The sequence below is a fragment of the Zingiber officinale genome, chromosome 11B, assembly GCF_018446385.1.
Source record: "Zingiber officinale cultivar Zhangliang chromosome 11B, Zo_v1.1, whole genome shotgun sequence".
In the NCBI taxonomy this organism is placed as follows: Eukaryota; Viridiplantae; Streptophyta; class Magnoliopsida; order Zingiberales; family Zingiberaceae; genus Zingiber; species Zingiber officinale.
This window is the reverse complement of record NC_056007.1, coordinates 402,346-423,452: the sequence shown is the minus strand read 5'-3', so window position 1 is coordinate 423,452 and position 21,107 is coordinate 402,346. Positions and strand designations below refer to the sequence as shown.

Below are 21,107 nucleotides of genomic sequence, written 5' to 3'. Positions count from 1 at the left end.
TATCCACTATCGTAGATGACCTAATTTTATTTTTTGTGGACTGGGTGACACCCCATTAAATATGACCATTTAATTAAATTACTATCACAATATTTAATATTGGTTTAGATTGTAAGTTTTAATTCCACAAGTGGTTGTCTCGTGTGTTTTATTACAATTAATTAATTCATTAAGTACAAAAGTGAGATTATAAATAGCGACGAGAATTAGCTAGGCACCCAGTTCAAAAGTGAGCCAGCACTCAAGTCGCCACACTTGCTAATCACTGATGAAGAGGCAGTCGATGGTCCTTGTTGGTGGTGATGAGGAAGAGATAATTCGTAAGTCAGCTGAATATCACCCTACTGTTTGGGGTGACTATTTCATCCGGAACTGCTCCTGTTTGCCCCTCGAAAAAAAGGTCGTGATTTATAATTCTCTGATGTTTAATTTGTTCATGATATTTTTTACTTTATATACTTCTAATTATGAGTTTGGATCAATGATGCAGGAGTACATGATAAAGAGGGTGGAAGAGTTAAAAGAGCGAGTGAGAAACCTATTCGAAGAAACACGTGATGTATTGCAAATTATGATTTTGGTTGATTCGATTCAACTTCTTGGATTGGATTATCATTTTGAGAAAGAAATAACTGCGGCACTAAGATTGATTTACGAGGCTGATGTTGAGAATTATGGGCTTTATGAAGTTTCTCTTCGATTTAGATTGCTTAGGCAACATGGGTATTATTTGTCTCCAGGTAATGATATAAATAACTACTTTATTAAAAGTAAAATTGGAATGATAAATATTTTATATATAATTATGAAACAATTGAATTTTTGACTTTTATTATTATAATATCCATAAGATAAGTAAAAATAAAATTAGTTATCTATTCTTGTAGATGTTTTTAACAAGTTCAAAGATGATAAAGGAAGATTTTTGTCGGCCTTGAATGGAGATGCAAAGGGACTACTAAGCTTATACAACGCGGCTTATCTCGGAACACATGAAGAAATAATACTTGACGAAGCTATTTATTTTACGAAGTACCAACTTGAATCTATGTTGGGTGAACTTGAGCGACCTTTAGCAACAGAGGTGTCTCTTTTCCTTGAAACGCCACTACATCGAAGAAGTAGAAGACTCATGGTGAGAAAATATATACCTATTTATCAAGAGAATTTGATGCGAAATGATACTATATTAGAACTTGCAAAGTTGGATTTCAACCTACTACAATCTCTTCATCGAGAGGAAGCGAAGAAAATTACAATGTAAGTCAATTGGCTATCATATTTACGAATATACATAAAATAGTATAATCTTTAAGGGCACTTGGAAATAGTCTAAACTTTACAAGTTAGATTAGAACTTTAACTATCACTTAATAATTTATATACATTATCATAATCGATTCATTTTATTAATTGTCTATTTTTTGGGTTTCCTGTTTAAACTAATTGACTTATTTTTCATAATGTGCACACACTTTGGATGATATACTTGAAGATGGTGGAATGATTTAGCCCTAGCTAAATCTTTTAAATTTGCCCGTGATCGAGTGGTGGAATGTTATTATTGGATAGTTACAATGTATTTTGAACCTCAATACTCTCGTGCACGAGTAATTACTTCTAAGGCTATTTCTCTTATGTCAATTATGGATGACATCTACGATAACTATAGCACAATGGAAGAGAGTCGGCTATTAACCGAGGCAATCGAAAGGTTTGTTTTTTGCTCATTTATATTTTAATATTTTCTTATATATATTTGTGCTATCCATACATATACGGTAGAAGTAAAACTTCGCAAAATGAATTCATTTGAAGATAATTACATCGATATAGACAGTACTAACATACAATATCATAGTTAAATTTTTTCTAGATTTTTTTTCTTCATATATCATTTGTCTGGTTCTCCTTTGTGTTTTCAGAATTGCATGACTCGTATTTCTCGATATTTTGTAACATTTAGGTGGGAACCTCAAGCTGTCAATCATGTACCAGAATACTTAAAAGACTTCTATCTCAAGCTACTTGCGACTTGCAAAGATTTTGAAGATGAATTAGAACCCCATGAGAAATATCGCATACCATATCTTCAAGAGGAAGTACGTACATCAATAGCATATATATTGCCTCTTGTTAACTTAATAATCATATGAAGGTTAAATTTGTTTTTCCATTAAAAAATTTAATTTCTTATAGATAAAAGGTCTATCAAGATGTTATTTCCAAGAAGTACAATGGGGTGCGGAAGGATATGTGCCATCAGTCGAGGAGCATCTGACTGTTTCATGGAAATCCACCGGGTATCCTGCGATTACATGTGCCTCTTATGTAGGTATGGTAGAAGATGCAACAAAAGAGGCATTTGAATGGGTTGCTAGTTTTCCCAAGATCCTTAAATCCAGCAGTATAATTTGTAGACTTATGGATGATATAACTTCGCATGAGGTACTTATTAGTTCCAATCGTTTCCTTTAATTTGTTGAAATTGAGAAGTTTGATGAAATTAATATATATCTAACGTAACAATTTCTCTAAACATTTATAGTTGGAGCAAGAAAGAGACCATGTCGCTTCGACAGTTGAAAGTTACATGAAAGAATACGGTACCAATGTAAAAGTGGCACGTGAGAAGTTGCGAGTGATGGTGGAGCGAGCATGGAAGGATTTGAACGAGGAATGCCTCCGTTCAACGCAAGTAGCTCGGTCTTTAATTGAAATAATATTGAACCTTTCAAGAGCCATGGAAGATATACACAAGTACATAGATGGCTATACTAATTCCAACACTAGGATGAAAGACCATGTCTCTCTCATATTGGTTGAATCCTTCCCTATTTAAGAGTATTGACCACTCTTCTATAAATAAATATCAGTAAGAAGAGTATGTCTTATGTCTTATTAGGCAATGCCTTAATATATATGTGATTTGAGAAATAAATAAACTAATCATATTGTGAAATAGCTAATATCTTTTAGCTTAATGAGTCTATTTTATTATTTAATTTTCAATTTTTTATGACTATTTGATGAAGAGGATACGGATATATATATATATATATATATATATATATATATATATATATATATATATATATATGAGCCTGTTTTGTAGGATTATAAGAGAGTGTTTGGTTTGTGAGTTTTCTATTTTTTATTGTTTGGAAAATGTGCGTTTATGAAAAATAGTGTTTGGTTTGTATTTTTTATGTCTGTTTTCCAAAAAAAAAATAGATAACATTTTCTAGAAAAATAAAAAATGTCTACAAGTCATTTTCTATTTCTAAAAAATGCTCATGTTTTTTAGAAAATAAAAATGAAAAACGCTTAAACCAAAAGCAACTTAAATCTTTTTCCTTTTTGGTAGGTTTTTTTTTTTTTGAGAATTGTTAATATATTTTTTAGAATTTATTTCCTTTCTTTTTATTAGATTAGAATTGAGGTTTATATATTGAGTTTTCTTTCTTTTCTTTAAGTCATAGTTTTTGAATCTATATAAAAGAGTCATATTTAGTTATTTGAAATTAATCCTCTATTCTTATATAACCTTTTCTTCATTTGGAAAAATCTTGAGGAGGCTCTCAGTTGAGAATAATAATGAAGTCGAGCGTCAGTTGGCATCACAGCTGACAATGTCTGATTCAAGCGACAAATCCAATGAAAGATCATCATGGTTGTAGTCGCGATAGGTAAGTTTCAACGGATGAAACTGAGCACCATGGAAAATTGTTGAGGACTAAGGATTTACAAAGACAAATTACAGATTTAACTCAGCATATAGTGGCGGCGACGTGAAATTGTGAAGATCGAGAGATACGTGGTTGACAAGATCGACTTGGAGATCTCGAATTTCGAGTTGATTTACCCAAATTTTTTGGTACGTTAGAGACAAAAAAAATTATTGATTGAATTAATAAAGTGGAGCGGTTCTTTGCTTATAAGCAAATTATGGATTGGATGAAGATGAAATTGGTTGCCTTCAAATTTAAAAGTTTACATCGTCAATGCGTGGGAGTACTTGAGATGCTCACGAGTTCGACCACGCAAGGCCAAGATTAATGATTGAGAGAAGAAGAAGAAGATGAAAAGTTAATTTCTTTCCTTTGGTTATACTCAAACTTCGTTTCAATGACGATTAGTTTTTGCCGTTGAGAACAATAGCTTCGATGCCTATGAAGCCCTGGGCGAATTCGAAGATAAAGAGGAGGAAGATCTTAACGAAGTATTTCATGATGATGAACGTAAGATTTTAGTCATTCATGAAGAGTTTGACTCATAAGAAGTTGATGAACTTGTCGAAGATGTTATAATTAAAGAGGAATCTCAATCTCAAACAAAATCAAAATATTTGATGATTATGATGATGAAATAGATAAAGTTGTCTAAGAAGTTGGTGACGCTATGCTGTAAGTTTCTATCACTGAGAATTCTCTCCATGGGAGGCGCCATTGACTTTTCCAGAGGGCAACACCAGGAAACCAATGCAACTGACTTTTCCAGACCGCAATACGACCAGGAAATCGATGTGACCGTTCACAGGTCTGTCACTGCTCTGGTTTCTTCAACCTCTCAGACCTCACCAAATAGCAACTATAAAATTGATGGGGTTGATGATGGCTTGGGCTCTGGCCAAATATTTGATCATCATCGCCATTCATTGGGTTCGATACTCTGGAAGAAATGGAGTCGTTCATCCTTAGCTAAGAAGGTTAGATATGAGATGGAGGACTCTGGAACTAAGCTGGGGTCACCTGTGGAGAAGGCAAATTTTGAGGCTCCAGTAGCTTCTTCTTTTGCTTCAACTGAAAGTACTTTAAAGAAGCAAAAGATGGATCCTTCTGTTGGTGCATGCTTGTCTCCATCAATTACATGTTCAGCTACATGCAACTCATTACCAGGCACTGAAAAGTTTTGCAGGAGGGTCAATTCTATCAGTTCGTTTGATTCCCTTCTTGCTGATTTGGTTCAACCTGTGGATGCTTTTGGTGATGGCTCCAATTTAATGAGGCTTTCTATGAACAAACTATTGGAATTAAAGCTGCAGGTTTCAAATGCATATGGAAAGATAGAGATTAAAATTGATTTACTAGAAGAGGAGCTCACCATGGACATGTTTAGGAAATACATGGAGCTGATGGAGAAGTACTTGAGGGATGTGAAGATGGACAAGAGCAGCGCCCACAATGTGCTGCTTGTCGGTGGATCAATGAAAATATTCAAAGTCCAACTACTAGTATATATTTTGCTGATTTGGTGTTAGATGATCTTCATCCTAGTTACCACCTAACACTACTCTGAATTTGAGAACGAGTTATCTTCAACCCCGGGCGACTGAAGGAGGATCTGAACATCTTTTTACTATTCTTAGTAATTTTTAGATTTTTGAGTATTTAGGGTCTTTTTAGTATTTAGGATGTTTTTGGTCATTTTCAATTTTTGATAATTTTTGGTATTTAAAAGTCCTATTGTGTTTAAAATCATTCCACAATTATTAATAAAATTTTCTTTTCTTGCAAACAACGATTTTTGTTCTTATTTTCTTCAGGTTCTCTTCTTGCCTTCTCTTCAATCCCCCTTTTCATCAGTGTGCAGGATAATCGCTATCCTATCCTGCATCACTATTGTCCAATAGTCAATATGGTATCTGTAAGTTCCTCGAATTAGTTTTGATGTGATCAATCGAGTTAAGTTAGACTTTGTGGTTTTGATCCCTTGTGTCTAAGTGTGTAGGAACTTAGGAATACAAGAAGTTGAGTGGAAGACACAATGAGTGGGAAGGATAGAACAGGAAGCGTCTCGATTGACTCGATTCATCTGAGGAGCGAGGAACTGTGAAAGAGTACACCAGCGGACTAGAAGGACGCGCGGGACACTTCCGAGTGACCAGAAGCCGAGGAGGAACTTGTCCGAAAGGTAGGACGATCGGGAGTGATGGGAGCTGAGTCCCAAGTTAGTCAAGCTTGGGCAGGGAGTAAAGTATTGGGATATTGAGAGATTGTCTTATCGATAGCCAATCAAGAAAGTGCAAATAGAGCCCCAACGAATTCAGTCGAAGTCAAGAATGGGGCATTGGGGCACTGGGATAGTGTTATATCGACAGGGCTGATCAAAAGAATGGAATAGAACCCCTAGCAAATCCAGTTAGAACCAGGAGTAGGCACAGAGACCCTGCCCTATCGGCAAGGCCGATCAAGAAAGAGGGGAGCTAAATCCCAAGCTAGCCCGCTCTGTGCCAAGTGTGGGGTTTATAGAGAACCTATCCGATTAGCAGAGTTGATTGAGATAGAGGGGCGTTGAGCTCCGACTGAGTCCGGTCCGTACCGGGTGCGGGGTTCACAGGGAACCTATCCGATCGGCAGGGCCGATTGGAAGTGTAGGGCGCTACTAGGCTAGCTATTCGACTTTCTGACTCTCCGTTAACTTTGACCGTCACCTATGCAAGTTCATTGACCCCCTTTTGTCTAATTTCGAGTTCTATCAAATTCGTGGGAACTAGTTGTGGCCCTATGTCCCTGAGCCGAGATGTCAAACAAGCTAATTTCTCCATCTCTAGAAAATCATCATTAGTTCCTGATTTGTTTCTTTTTTTGAATTGAATTGTGATATTGCTCTAGCATTAATGTTGTTGCCAAAGATTAAGAATAAGTTGTATCCACATCAGTTCCATCTTCAGACATGGAGGTGAAGCTTCGGGGGTTGTATTCATATTGTCTTAAGGTAGAATCGAAAGAGACGTTACCGCTTGGTTTTGGTGAGATCTTATGTTGGCTTAAAGACAAAAATTGCGCTTCAACACTATGAAGCCTGCTTGCTATTTTAGCAAACATACTTCTTGTAATGAGTAAAATTGATGGGAGATGAGTGTCAAGTGAGTCCAACTTGGGCAAGGAGTAAAGTATTAGGATATTGTGATATTGTCTGCTCAGCAGGGCCGATCACGAAAGTGGGAATAGAGCCTCCAGCGAATCTGGTCCAAGTCGGGAATGGGGCATTGAGGCAATGGGATAGTGTGTGATAGACAGGGCTGATAAGGAGAATCGGAATAGAGCCTCGAGCAAATTCGGTTCAAACCAGGAGTATGACCTGTAGAGAGGCTGCTCGATTGGCAAGCCCAATCGGAAAATAGGGGAGTTGAATCCTAAGAGAGCCCGGTCCACGCAGGGTGTGGGGTTTACAGAGAACCTATATGATATGTTGTCTTTTTGACAGCATGAATCAAACATAAAATAAAAACAGTAACAACTCACAGTGATCTCCCAAGAAGAAATCGAAGAAGATGCCAGTGAAGATGCTGCTACTGTCGCCGAGAAGATCATCGTTTGGAACCTCCTTAGATTTTTCACGGACTAAATCCTGACCACAAGATGTTCTCCTTGCTCACCGTCGCCTCCACTGTGCACACTGATCACTGTCTCCCTCACACCCCTGGATTGCTCTTGGACGCTTCATTATATAAGAAGCAAGCATCGGTTACAAACCAATGCTTTGATGACATTCATTAGAGGAAGATGAAGGTGAATAGACACCCCTTCATCTTCCTAACATTGTAACTGATGCAACGTCCAACATCTCCCACTCGTCCAAGTCAATCCAAAAAGGTTTTCTGGTCAGATAGACCATGTCAGTCACATAGACTATAAGGTGATCATGTCACAATACCAAAGTCAAACATTAATTAGTCACAAAGATCGATTAAGTCATATAGACTATTTGATGATCAAGTCACGAAGATCAAAGCAAAGTTAATTAGTCACAAAGACCAAATAAGCCACATAGACTTTATGTTGATCAAGTCACGAAGACCAAAGCATAAATTAATTAGTCACAAAGACTATATAAGAACATTCATTCCATACATTAGGGAAACTGGTTCGTGCGATGACAAGCATACTGAGCATTCAATTGCTAAGAAGATTGTCACACTTTACTTAGCTGCCCCATAAAATGAATCAAAGACATCAAAACTTACCTTTACCCATATTAAAGTATTTACATCAATATGAACATCTCTAATTCCTCATATTGACTATTATGTCAAGAGCATCTTCACCATCTCCAATCAAACATATTAGTCAAAATTATATTTTATATACTGAACTAAAAATATAACTGGTACAAGTGAATAAATGTCACAGATGTAAATCAATCTTAATATTCCTTTTTAGCTAGAGTATATTCATTTTAATCAGTCTCTTTCCTAGTTATATTCCATACATCGAATCATCCATAGCCAATAGGTGTTGGGGTTGCAAGGTTGCAAACATAGTCCCACATTAAAAATACATGGAAAAGATCATGGGTTTATAAGAGAAAGATATCTCCATTGGTATGAGGCCTTTTGGGTAGAGCCCAAGAGAAAAACCATGAGGGTTTAGGCTCAAAGTGGGCAATAGCATACCATTGTGGAGATATCTAAATTCTTTTCGATCCAACAAGTGGTATCAGAGCCCGGACTGCCAGAAGGACTAATCGCCATGGTCCATAGCCCGACTGTGCACAAGAGCCATGGTCCAATCGAACCATGCGGATGGAATATTGACCTCGAACGAAGAAGTGGGAGCTCCCGTGTCTGGATCAAGAGAACCAGACACTAGGCAGGAAGTCCTAGTTACGATTAGGCAAGGAAGTCCTAGTAGATAGGGTGGACTGAGGGGCAGGAAGTCCTAGTGGGTTGGGTCGAGGATCGGACATTAGGAAGCATGTGGTCCTTTATTTGAGGGGGGATTGTTGGGGTTGCAAGGTTGCAAACATAGTCTCACATTGAAAATACATGGAAAAGATCATGGGTTTATAAGAGAAAGATATCTCCATTGGTATGAGGCCTTTTGGGTAGAGCCCAAGAGTAAAACCATGAGGGCTTAGGCCCAAAGTGGACAATATCATATTATTTTGGAGATATCTAAATTCTTATCGATCAAACAAGAGGAAGCATACTAAAGTAGCAGACAATGATCAAAACTTCAAGTAGACGGCTAAATAGTCACTTAGGGTAAGATTGAGATTAACTTATAATCTCAAAGGTCTCACATAGTAGAAAAGCAGAGATCCATTCTCCTACTACCCTTCTTGTTGTCATAGCACATGTGATATGAATCATATGCTACGATGTTATTCTCTTCACTAAAAAGAGCGCATATATTTTTTTTTTAAATTTAACATCATACAGATTTCTATCTTGACACAGCTAATGTCTAATCTTGAATTCAACATATGAATTTCAATCTAGCCTTAAGCAGATTCAGTAAATAGTGGGTGCATTTACTCCAATTATTACATAAATGATCTCATCTTGACACAATTATCAAGGTGACCTTAACTTGTGGGTATGTCTCTATTCACAATTACATAAGTTGTCCCATAAGCAACAATCTTACCTTTATTTGTACTTAGCAAATAAAGATGATTGTCCATATGAGTGGACCAATCTCAATCTGCCAACATGCTTATCGAGACTTTTATTTGAATGTAACAAAGACATATACACTAAATAGATCATGACATTTTCATTTATCAAAATATCTTTACAATAAGTTACATTCTTTAAAGTCCCAAAGACTTCACATGTCCATGAAATGACTCTTTAGTCAATGGCTTAGTAAAAGGATCAGCAAGCATATTTCATGTAAGTATGTACTAAAGAATTATTTTTTTCTTGTCAACAATATCCCTTACAAAATTATACTTAATTCTATATGCTTGCCTTTGCTGTGCTATTTGGGATCTTTGGAAAAAGCTATTACAGCTTGACTGTCACAGTACACTATAACAGGACTCTCACCATCCTCAGTAATTTTCAGATACTTCAGGAACCTTCTTAGCTAGACATCCTCTTGCATAGCCACTGCACAAGCCACATACTCAGCTTCCATTGACGACAAGGCTACACAAGCCAACTTCTTGCTGTTCCGTGAGATGGTACCACCATTCAGTAAGAAGGTATAGCCAGATGTGGATTTACTATCATCAAGGTCCCCTGCCCAATCTGTATTTGTGTAGCCACTTAGGCTCATATATGATCCTTGGAAACAGAGGCAATAATCTGTTGTTCCTTTGAGATATCTGAATATCCTCTTCACCTCTTTCCAGTGTCTCGATCTTGGGTTTAACTGGAATTGACTAACTAAACCAACGACATAGCTTATATCAAGATGAGTACACAACATAGTGTACATTAAACTACCAATAGCACTGGCATATGGTTTTTTCTTCATTTCAGCTATTTTCTCAAGAGTCTTGGGATACATACCTTTGCTCAAAGTATATAGTACCTTTCTCTACAGGTGTATGCTCAATGTTGCAATCTGACATATTAAAGTGTTGTAGCATCTTAGTGATATAAGATTCTTGAGATAACCCCAAAAGCCTTTTTGATCGATCTTTAATGATCTTCACTCCTAAGATGTACTCTGCTTCTTCCATGTCTATTATGTCAAATTGTGATAAAATCCATAATTTGACTTCTATCATATACTTTATGTCACTTCCAGCTATTAGCATATCATCAACATATAATGATAAAATGATAAACTTTTCTTTTTCTTTTCTTAGATAAACACAATGATCCTCATTGATCATTTCGAAACCATAAGACAAAACGACTTCATTAAATTTTATGTTCCATTGTCTTGATGCTTGTTTTAGCCCATATATAGACTTCTTAAGTCTACATACTCTATTCTCTTGACCTTCAGTAATATAACCTTCTGGTTGTACCATATAGATTTCTTCATCAAGATTACCATTAAGGAAATCCATTTTTACATCCATCTGATGTAATTCCATGTCAAATTATGCTACTATAGTTAGGATGACACGTATTGACATAAACTTTACAACTGGAGAGAATGTCTCTTCAAAATCAAGAGCCTCCATTTGGGTATATCATTTTCCAACTAAACGAGCTTTGTATCGATTAATCAGTTCATCTGCTTTCCTCTTTATTTTGAGAATCCACTTATTCCCAATAACCCTTTGGCTAGGAGGAAGATCGACTAAATCCCAAACTTGCTTCTTTCTCATTGACTTCATTTCTTTATCCATTGTAACTTTCCATTCTTTTCTAACTGAGCATCTCAAAGCTTCCTCAACTGTTCGAGATTCCTCATCATCAACTAGGAGAATCATCAATTCCTCATTCTCAATATCAAACCTTCTCCAAGGAATAATCTGATGACTACTTCTTCGTAGGTTAGACTATTGAGAAACTGACTCATTTAGTAGCAAATTACTCCCACTAGGTTGACTAGATTCAGACATCTCCTAATTTGTTGATAAAGGAACATTATCCTCCTTCTCTATCTCATATAGAGGAATTATTTTATCAACTTCACCTCATGCTGGGAACTCAGTTCAAGAAAAGTAGTATCTCTTGACTATTTCAGAGATGGTTCCATCTTGGCGCTCAACAATAAAAATATAACTCTTAGAAGTCTCAGAATACCTTATAATGATACACTTCTTACTTCTAGATCTTAATTTTTCATGTTCGTGAGTCTTATCATGAATGTAGGCAGCTAACCCCCAAGGTCTCAGATTACTCAAATTCGACTTTCTGCCATTCCAAAATTCATGCGGGGTAGATGGAACTGACTTTGAAGGTATTTTGTTAAGTATATAGGCCGCAATTAATAATGCATCTCCCCAATAAGAGATTGGAAAATTAGCCTGTGTCATCATAGACCTAACCATTTCAAGAAGAGTCTTATTTCTTCTTTCAGCAACTCCATTTTGCTGTGGAGTTCCAGGGATAGTTAGTTGTCTAATAATCCCTCTCTCATTACACATTACCTTGAACTGATCAGATAAATATTCATCTCCACAGTCAGTGTGCAAGGTTTTAACCTTATGTTCCAATTGATTCTCAACTTCGTTCAGGTAACAAATGAATCAATCTAATGCTTCATTTTTATGAGAAATCAAATACACAGGACCAAAATGAGTGAAGTCATCAATAAATGTAATGAAATAAGAACTCCCATTTCTAGCCTTCACATTCATTAGACCACAAATATCTAAATGAATTAATTGCAATGGTGATTCAACCCTAATAGCCTCACCAAATGGTCTCCTAGTTGCCTTTCCAGCAAGACAATATCTCGAGCAAAATGACCCTTCTTGCCACCCTTATAGCAAATCAACATGCTCTTAGGTCTTTATCCATATTTCTTTCCTTTCTTCTTGATTTGGTTTTTTATAGAAACAACACTAGCCTCCTTTCCTTTTCCCTTTTCTTTCTTAAGCCATTTTTTCTTATTCTTGGAAGCAGAACCTTCAGCTACAAAAGCTTGACTAGAAATCCTTGCGGATTCAATCCTCTCCGCCTCAAGTTCTACATGGCGTGAGACATCAGAGAAAGTCTTAATACTCTCACTATATGTCAGATTCTGTTTTATCATTTTCCAAGAATCAGGAAGGGAACGGATAACTGCCTGAATCTGTTATTCATTGCTCAACACATGACCAACAGTCTTAAGCTCTCGAATCATGTTACCCATCTCCTTGAGATGTTAGGCCATTGTAACATTCGAGTATTTTTTACAGCTATTGAACTTGATAGTTAGCTGACAGAGCTTACTCAGACTTACTCCACTATACTTCTCTCTAAGGGTTGCCCAAACAGCATGAGTCGATGGTAATGGCTCATACTCAAATACTAGGTCATCCACCATTGAACTAATTAATATTCCCTTAACAATAGAGTCCTTCCTTTTCCATGCCTTATAGGCATCAAGGTCACGTCTGTGCTGTGTTATTGAACCATCAGTTGGTTCATCCATGAATTGATTTACTGCCTCTAGAACTTCTTATTCCTTAAGAACGTATTATATCTTGAGGTGTCATATTTTATAGTTATCCCCATATAATTTTTCTAATTTATTGAGTTCAGCTATGATGTTTTTAGTTGTCATGATCTACATAAATAAACACATTATTTATTATTTCAGTATAATTTATATGTATGCAATTAATTATTGACTCAGTGTAAATTAGAATTAGTTTATAGAATCAAGTGATAACTAAGTTTCCACTCATCATTTGTATGTGCCAATCTAATCAATATTATCAATTATATCACACACATCTCATCTAATGAACAAATCATTTAATATGAATGAATCATATATATATGAACTAATCATATTATTGAACATGAACAAATCATGAAATGAACTAATCTTTTTCATATGAACTAATCATATATGTATGAACTAATCATTTTATTGAACATAAATGAATCATGAAATGAACTAATCATTTTCAAGTTTGTTAACATATAACATAACTTTTATATATTTGTTCATACACGACAGGAATTATTACATTATTCAAAAACTAAAGGGGCTAATACTGTTCGTACATCTCTGAATATGAGATGTGCCCATTCTAATTGAAGTAATTGCCTACACATCTCCGAATATGAGATGTGCCCTTCAAAATCATCCCATAGCTGGAATACTATTTGCCTAAGATGTTCTGACAGTGAATAAACCAGAGCCCATCTTCTTTCTTTGTCCTGGACTGGTGATAACCATGATTTTACTATACTATTTTGGTTTGTACATGCACGGTTTGATGTTGTTTTCATAGATGGAACATATATTTACATCATATTTTATGCATTGTATTTATTCTTGTACTTAATTACAAATTATCATATTTTTGGTGTTATTTGATGCTAATATTTGATTCTTATTTTGTAGACATCAAAGGATCTTGGATTTGGATTTAGTCGAACCGAATTTATGCTCAAATCGGAGTTTAAACGAGAAGATCAAGATTTGGAGCATTATGGACCGTTCATCAAGAACAAGAGAGATCTGAGCCATCCATTGAAGATCTGGTCCATCCGACCTAAGGAAGAGTAGATCCAGACCATTAATCAAGATCAATACCTTTGGATCAGATTTTAAGCAACTTTTCACCGTTGATCAGGATCCAAATCATCCACAGTCATCCATCACAGATCTGAGATCTGATTTAAAATGAGAAGCTATAGTAGGTTCGTTCGTCGATCTCTCCGCACAGTGTTCGCGTCGCGCGAGCTTCTCCGGTGATTTCTGACCCCGATTCCTTTTCCGACCATCTTCTCAGGTGACGACTTCGGTGTAGAGTTTCAAGGCAACTATTGGACTAGATCCCGATCATCTGGAGCCACTGGCGAGCGTTCTTTCAAGCGTGATTTTGCTTTCGGCGATACTCTATTTTCAGAGATTTGGTGGGTGTTCCCTCATATCTGTGATTCGCTTCCCATCAGCGACATTTGGCGGCGTTCCTCCGATGTTCTTGAGCTTCATTCGACGATCATCTGCAATCCACAGCTCTCATCCAAATTCAGAGTTTCGAATTTGTAGATTTCTAGATTTTCGACAATTTAGAGATTACGGGTTGTTTCTAGCTTGCCGGAGGCGTTCCGCTGGCGTTGCTGAGCAATCCTAAAGCTGATTTGCAGTTGAGATTCTTCACTAATGACCGAAGTTAGGCATTCTCATCTCCGGCCTCTTGTGTGATGGTAAGAGTGTGATGTTTGGTTAGATTGGTTGTGAGATTGGAACGGTTTATCATTTTATTTCACTTGTTACTGTTTTGTAGCTAAAACAAGTTTTTTTTTATGTTTGTTATATTTGTATCAGTAATCTAGCATTTCTTTATCTTGTTGAAGTTAAATTCGTGTCTAGTAGTTGTAATTTCATTGATGCAATTTAGTTTAATTCTTGTTTGATGCTTAGTAAATTGTTAAGTGTTTAATTTCTAAGTTAGGGTTTGAATTGTGCTTTAGATCAGATTTATCTCATGTCTTGTTATTTCATTCCCTATTTTATTCAATGCTTTAGATTGGATTTTATTTGAGACTTGCTATTTCAATCTTAGTTTAAGTGTGTTGATGGTTAAATCATAACATAGGGTGACAATGCATTGTGGATTAATTGTTAGCACCTAGTTAGATTTCATTATTGCATTAGATTAGTTTCCTACTTGTTCTGTTTTTCATTCGTTAGATTTAAAACCAAACAACCCCCATTTCCATATTTAAAACCTCAAAAATAGGAATAACATACAATCCTAAATTACCATCCTACTGTTAGTTCCTCGAGAGATTCGATCCTGGACTCGTTATTACAACATCATTATATAGTTAAAGGGTTCATTGGATATTAATTGTTAATTTGATTTGAGCGTGTGATAGATTCTCTTATCAAATTTTGGCGTCGTTGCCGGGGAAATATGCGGTGTTTGATAATCTTAGGATTGTTCTTTATTTTGAAAACTTTAAAAAAATTTTGTTTTAATTGCTTTCATGTTCATATATCCATGTGTTTGATTTTATATGTTCCTGAGTCTTCGGATCTTATTTGCTAGTATTCAATGTAAGAACAGGAAATCTATTTGACCATGGATCTATATTATCAGTATTTTGGAGATAGGAGGGAGAGTTATTTATATCAGCCTCAGACTCAGTTCTATCAGCCTGAATATCAGTACTACCCACCTATGGAGCAGCATAATAGGTATGAGTCATTTCCTAATACCTATAATTCTAATTGGGTGGATCATTCACATTTCAAGTATGAGGTTGCACAAGTACAATTTGCAGAGTCAACATGGAAATTCAATGAAGTTATGCAACAAATGAGAGAGCATCAAGAGTAACAATTCTTAAGGATACAGAATATACAGATTCAGTTAGATCAAATTACATCATTCATCAATCAGTTACAAGCACAAAACTCCAGTGGAGAGATAGAAAGTATAGATCCTGTCAGGCCTAACCCTACTTCCATTACTTCGCAAAACTTTTCTAATATTTTTTGTGATGATGATGTAGTTGTTCAGATTTCTGATTCTACTAATAGTGTTGCTTTAGATGTTGTGAATGATGCAGGAAATGAAGATTTATTTGATGATGATATAAGTGTAGGGGATTGCTTACTGGAAGCAATACCCCAAGAATAACCTTTACTTGATGATGATGAAGAGAGTGTAGGGACTTGTGCTTTGGAGGCAAGGACCCAAGAATCACTATCTTTGGTTGCACATTCACTTGAACCAGAGTTTGAGCCATTACTTAATGAAAAGGAGGTAACAATCACTACTCCAGGTACCTTTTAACATGACAAGGTGAGTATTTCTTATGATACATCAGGAAATTTTATAGAGGTACCATTCATTGATTTTGTTAGATGTGATTCATTGCTTGAAATATTTTCTACAAACACTAATATTCTCCTATTTTCTTCTTGTCCCTTATGTGTGTGGGAGGTGTTGTCATTTATTGATTGTGTAGGAGAATTTAAGCTTCTGGAGTGGGTGCTTAAATTGAACTTTCTTCGACCTCCAGAAAGAATTTTCAAGGGAAAAATGATGAATAAAAAGAATTTGAGTGGAACCACAATTACTCCACTACCAGCATGGATTCTTCTTCTAAATCTTCTTCAACCACCGGGAATTAAAGGGGAGTTGGTTCCAATTTCGCTTACTTTTACATTTTAATTCATGCTTTGTGTTAGTTTTTTTCTTTAATAAATTCTTTGTGTGCGACTTTTCTTAGTTTCATTTCCTTACATTTGCATTTTACTTCCATACTTTGCATTTTGTTAAGTTTACATAGTGTGCCATTTTGAATACATTCTTCGTAGAATTGTTCTAGTTATATTTTTAAGATAGTAAAAGTTTCTTAAATTTGATCATCAAGTTTAGATCATTTGACATGATTGGATGCTTTACTTACATGATATTGGTTTGTGTGGTGTTGGATTCTATTTTGATCAATTGAGTTTGAATGCATGAAAAAAAAATTACCTAGAGAGGACCACCTCAAGCCTATACTGCATTATTTTCTTTTGTGTGGCATGTACTCATAGCAATTGAACTCTAGAACTTGTTTTGCTTCTTTTCAAAGTCACAATAGCATATGTATGCATGGAAATGAAGGATAGTTCTTATTCTTGTTCTCTCATAATTTCTAATTTCTTTCCTCACACTTTTCTTAAAACATTCTCATCTAGAATTTTAATCCTTGATCATCTTTGCTTGTCATTCTTTTATTGAGATTTTTGGTTGAATCCTTGATGAGTTAGATTTTGCAAGATGACAAAGGATTAAGTGTGGGGGAGGTGTATAGTGTTTTTGAATGTTTGGATTCATTTGTTAATGGTTGGGATTAAAATTCAAGTCAATGATGGAGATTTGGAAAGATGCAATGGAGTTAATTGTTAAAGGTTTTAAGGTTGGGGTGCTACTGTTCTAGAAAAGGAAATGCTAAAAATACTGTTATGAATGAAGTGCTCTTAAGATTGTATGCTAAATGTATCCATTTCTTGAGTTTTATCATGTCAAGAGTAAGCTTCAATTGCTTTGGATTTTGAGATTTGATACTATGTTGATACATTCAAAACTCTAGGAGACATATGTTGCAAGAAGATGTTGATGTGCTAAATTCTGCATAGATCAGAAATTTCTTCTGGACACAGAAATGCAGAAACAGGGAGCTTTTGTAACTACTAAAATTTGATTTAAATGGACCAGAATTTGGAATTTAATTGGTGGGTGTAATTCCACTAATGAAACACTTGAAATGGCATCGTTTACTCTGAAATTGTTGAAGAAAAGGGAAGCAATTGACACTCAAAACAGTGAGGTGAAAAGCTGGAAACAGAATTCAGTTTATATGTGGTATCAAGTGTGTGCAATTTTTTTTATTATCAGCCCTTAAAATCCTTGGGAACTAATTGAAGCTCTTGTATTCTCACAAGCAAATTATGTTTACTGCCTTTCCATTCTTCACAAACTTGCTGGACAGAATTTTGATAGTATCAAATAGCTGGAATTATGAAAATGCATTAAGCTTTCTAATTGATGTTATAAGCTGAAACAAGATGGAAATCAAGCTATGATTTGATTAAATGATTGTAAAGTTCTATGGGAATGAATTGTTGAAGCTTGAAGTGAGAAAGAAGTAACATCAGATGTGGATATCAAGTGTACCAATCTGAAATTCAGTATTCTGTGAAATGCAGAACTATGCAATTCTGAAAAAAAATTGAAGCTGTGCAAATTTAGAAATGGCATCAGGGAAAGGAGAAGCTTAGATGAAGTTTTGTAACGTGAAACAACAAATGGAATTTTGGCATCATAAGCTTTTACCAAGATTTACTCTAATTACTACAAAGCTGAAATAGCAATGACACTTAATAGCAATTGAAGGTTGGTTTTGGATATATGAGAAGAATAAAGAGGACAGTGATGAATTTCGAGTTGTTCAGTGATACTCATTCAAGGATTACAATTTAACCTTTAGACTAAAACAAATGAAGATAAAAGGAGATGTTTGTTGGTCCCTTTGGAGGCCGGCAAGAGGGGAGGGGTGAATTGCCCTACAAAATAAAACTCGAACCTTTCTCGGATTTCAACTATATAATGAACACTTGTAATAAATAAATAAAAGAGACTAAGTAAAGAAAAGCAGACACCAGAGTTTTACTTGGTTTGCAATCAAGGGATTGCTAATCCAAGGAATGTAAGCGCACTATCTGATTCTCCTCTGGGCGGAGTAGCCTCTTTACAACGTTGACATCACAAATGAAAAGAACAGAATTGAAAGCACAGAAAGAATTGATTACAAGTGAGTTCATTCAAAGCTTCTGGACCAAGGCTATATTTATAGCCTTAGTCGGGGCGTCTGGAAGGGTTCCGAGCGCCCTGGGGGGGGGATAAAACTTATCCCCCAACGTTCTGATCGAGTCAAAACTCGATCTGGTCAACTTTGCTGCTAAGGGCGCCCCGGAGGGTTCCGGGCGCCTCGGACCCCAAAAGTCAACTCTGGTTGACTTTTTTCGTCCGGTCGCTCCGCTTCGGTTCAGCTCGTCTCGGTCCGGGTTTTCTGTTCCGGCTCCACTAGCTTGGGTGATCTCGGCCATCCGGAATAGGGCTCACCCGAACCCATGTTCTGGCCTTCTCCTCGAGCAGCCTTCCTTCCCGATTTCTCGTCCCTCGAACGCAACGCACGTTCTTCTCGTCCACCGGTGTACTCTTCCGCGGTCACCTCGTCCCTCGGACGCACCGAGCCCGTCGGCTCTCTCCCCGTGCCGTCCTTCTCGCTAGCCGCGTCTTTCGCTCGACTTCCTGTGTTCCTAAGCTCCTGCACACTTAGACACAAGGGTTAAACAAACGCAGGACCTAACTTAGCTTGTTTGATCACATCAAAACACCTTGGGGTTCCAACAATCTCCCCCTTTTTGATGTGAGCAACCCAAGTTAAGTTAGGGTAAACATATGCAATAAAAACAATTTATATTCAAATAAGTCCAAATATTTTTCAGTTGAAAAATTATAGTACCTCCCCCTAGACTTAACATACTTCTCCCCCTTTGATCACATAAAAATTGGGGTTATAAACAAGTATAAGGTAAATTAAAAAAAAACTTTGAGTGTAAAAAAATGTCTAAGTAAAGACACTCTTCAGAATTTTTCTTTCGAGAAAAATTTAAGTAAAATATTTTTAAGATAAAAACAGTCATAAGTGTTAACAAAAAAAATTTTAAGTTTGAAACTTATTTCAACATTCTCAAAAAACATTTCTAAAAAAAATCTAAGTTAATATTCACAAGAAACAATTCTAAGTCAATTTTAAGAAAAATTATAAGACAATATTATCATATAAAAAAAATCCTAAGATAACTTTCATAAAAAAAATTTCTAAGTCAATTTTCATAAAAATTTCTAAGATAATAAAAAATTTCTAAGTCAAGTTAAAATTTTTAAATATTTTCTAACACAAATTGAATAACTCTTTTAAAGCATTAGGTAATTTAAATTAATGCTTTTTCAGTTAGTCAATTAAACTTTTCATTTCGATACTTGACTTCCAAGTCGTGGCGAGGCACTAGGCCTTCTTGGTTATTGGAGCAACAACCATTTCCTTAGACAAAGCCTCATAAAGAAATTAGTTGTTTAATTTCCTTGCTGAAAATGCTAAGTCTGATTTTAATTTTAAATTAAACAGGTTTTTGGAACCCAGTAGAGGTTCCTACCTACAGGATTAACTAAGTATTTCCTAGGTATATAGATTTTTGATATATTTCTAATTTGACTTTGATGAAATCTATAATATCAATTTAAACCTCTATAATTCCTAAAAGTAGAAATATTTGAACCATTAGATTTTTTCAATCTTTCTATTTCTTCTTTTAGTTTTTCATTTTCAATTTTCAAATTTTCAAAATCCTCTATAAGACATGATTTTGCCAAAATTCTCTTTGTTTCTAAAATTTCATTTTCTAATTTGGCATTTTTATTTTCTAATTTATACATGGATTTAGTCATAGCTTTGATACCAGAGTAAAGTTCATCAGGGGGCAAGAGGCATACCTCACTTACCATATCAGACTTGAAGCCTGAACTCCCCCTGCTTTGCTACTTCCATCTGAGGTCGCTCCCCCTTCATCGATGCTGGGTTCTGATGTACTTTGTCCTTCGTGGCTTGCCATCAGTGCAATCCCCGCATATTCATGAGCTTCTGATTCAGATGAAGAAGTGTCATCCCAAGTTGCTTTTAGGTTGTGTTTCTTGGGTGTCTTCATTTTGACCTTCTTGAGTTCTGGGCAGTCTTCCCTTAAGTGTCCCTCCTTCTGACACTGGTAGCACCGTACCTTTCTTCTACCTTTTTGATTCTTTTTATTCTGCATTTTAAATTTATTAGATCTAAAAAACTTTTTAAAGTTTCTTACCATGTACGCTTCTTGATCGTCTTCGAAGTCTGACTCGGGTTCATCCTTGTTGGTTGCGTTCAGCGCCATAGTCTGGGTTGTGTCTTTTGATATCTCTGCATATCTAGTTTCGTGTAATTCAAGGGTAGAAAACAACTCTTCTAAAGTACTTACCTCCAGGTCTTTTGAGATGTAGTAAGCATCGACGATTGATGTCCATTCCGGAGTTCTTGGAAATGCATTGAGCGCGTAGCGTATAGTGTCCCGGTTTGTTACCGTTTCACCAAGGTTCTCGAGACCAGTAACTAGTTCTTTTACCTTTGCATGTAGACCGGCTACTTTCTCACCTTTCTCCAGACGGATGTTCATCAGTTTGTTGCGGAGGATGTCCCTTCTAGCGAGCTT

The 21,107-nt window shown here is 36.0% G+C and overlaps 1 protein-coding gene across 2 annotated transcripts; it reads left to right on the top strand.

The window, feature by feature from the left end:
- The first annotated feature begins 207 nt into the window (after positions 1–207).
- On the top strand, positions 208–2,964 carry LOC122033361 (alpha-humulene synthase-like). Of its 2 annotated transcripts, XM_042592365.1 has the most exons (7): positions 208–400; positions 491–740; positions 888–1,260; positions 1,496–1,714; positions 1,967–2,102; positions 2,200–2,448; positions 2,549–2,964. In XM_042592365.1, exons 1-7 carry the CDS (start codon positions 269–271, stop codon positions 2,840–2,842), a joined length of 1,653 nt encoding a protein of 550 aa, XP_042448299.1. In that variant the 5' UTR covers positions 208–268; the 3' UTR covers positions 2,843–2,964. The 2 variants fall into 2 exon arrangements, with proteins under 2 accessions (XP_042448299.1, XP_042448300.1); XM_042592366.1 differs by lacking the exon at positions 1,496–1,714.
- Positions 2,965–21,107: the final 18,143 nt, after the last annotated feature.

What these genes read in the sequence shown, in the direction of transcription:
- LOC122033361 (XM_042592365.1), top strand. Translation starts at nt 269, where the DNA reads ATGAAGAGGCAGTCGATGGTCCTTGTTGGTGGTGATGAGGAAGAGATA. An exon ending in TGGGTATTATTTGTCTCCAG is followed by an intron (nt 741 to 887) that starts GTAATGATATAA and finishes CTATTCTTGTAG; the next exon opens with ATGTTTTTAACAAGTTCAAA. An exon ending in TTAACCGAGGCAATCGAAAG is followed by an intron (nt 1,715 to 1,966) that starts GTTTGTTTTTTG and finishes TGTAACATTTAG; the next exon opens with GTGGGAACCTCAAGCTGTCA.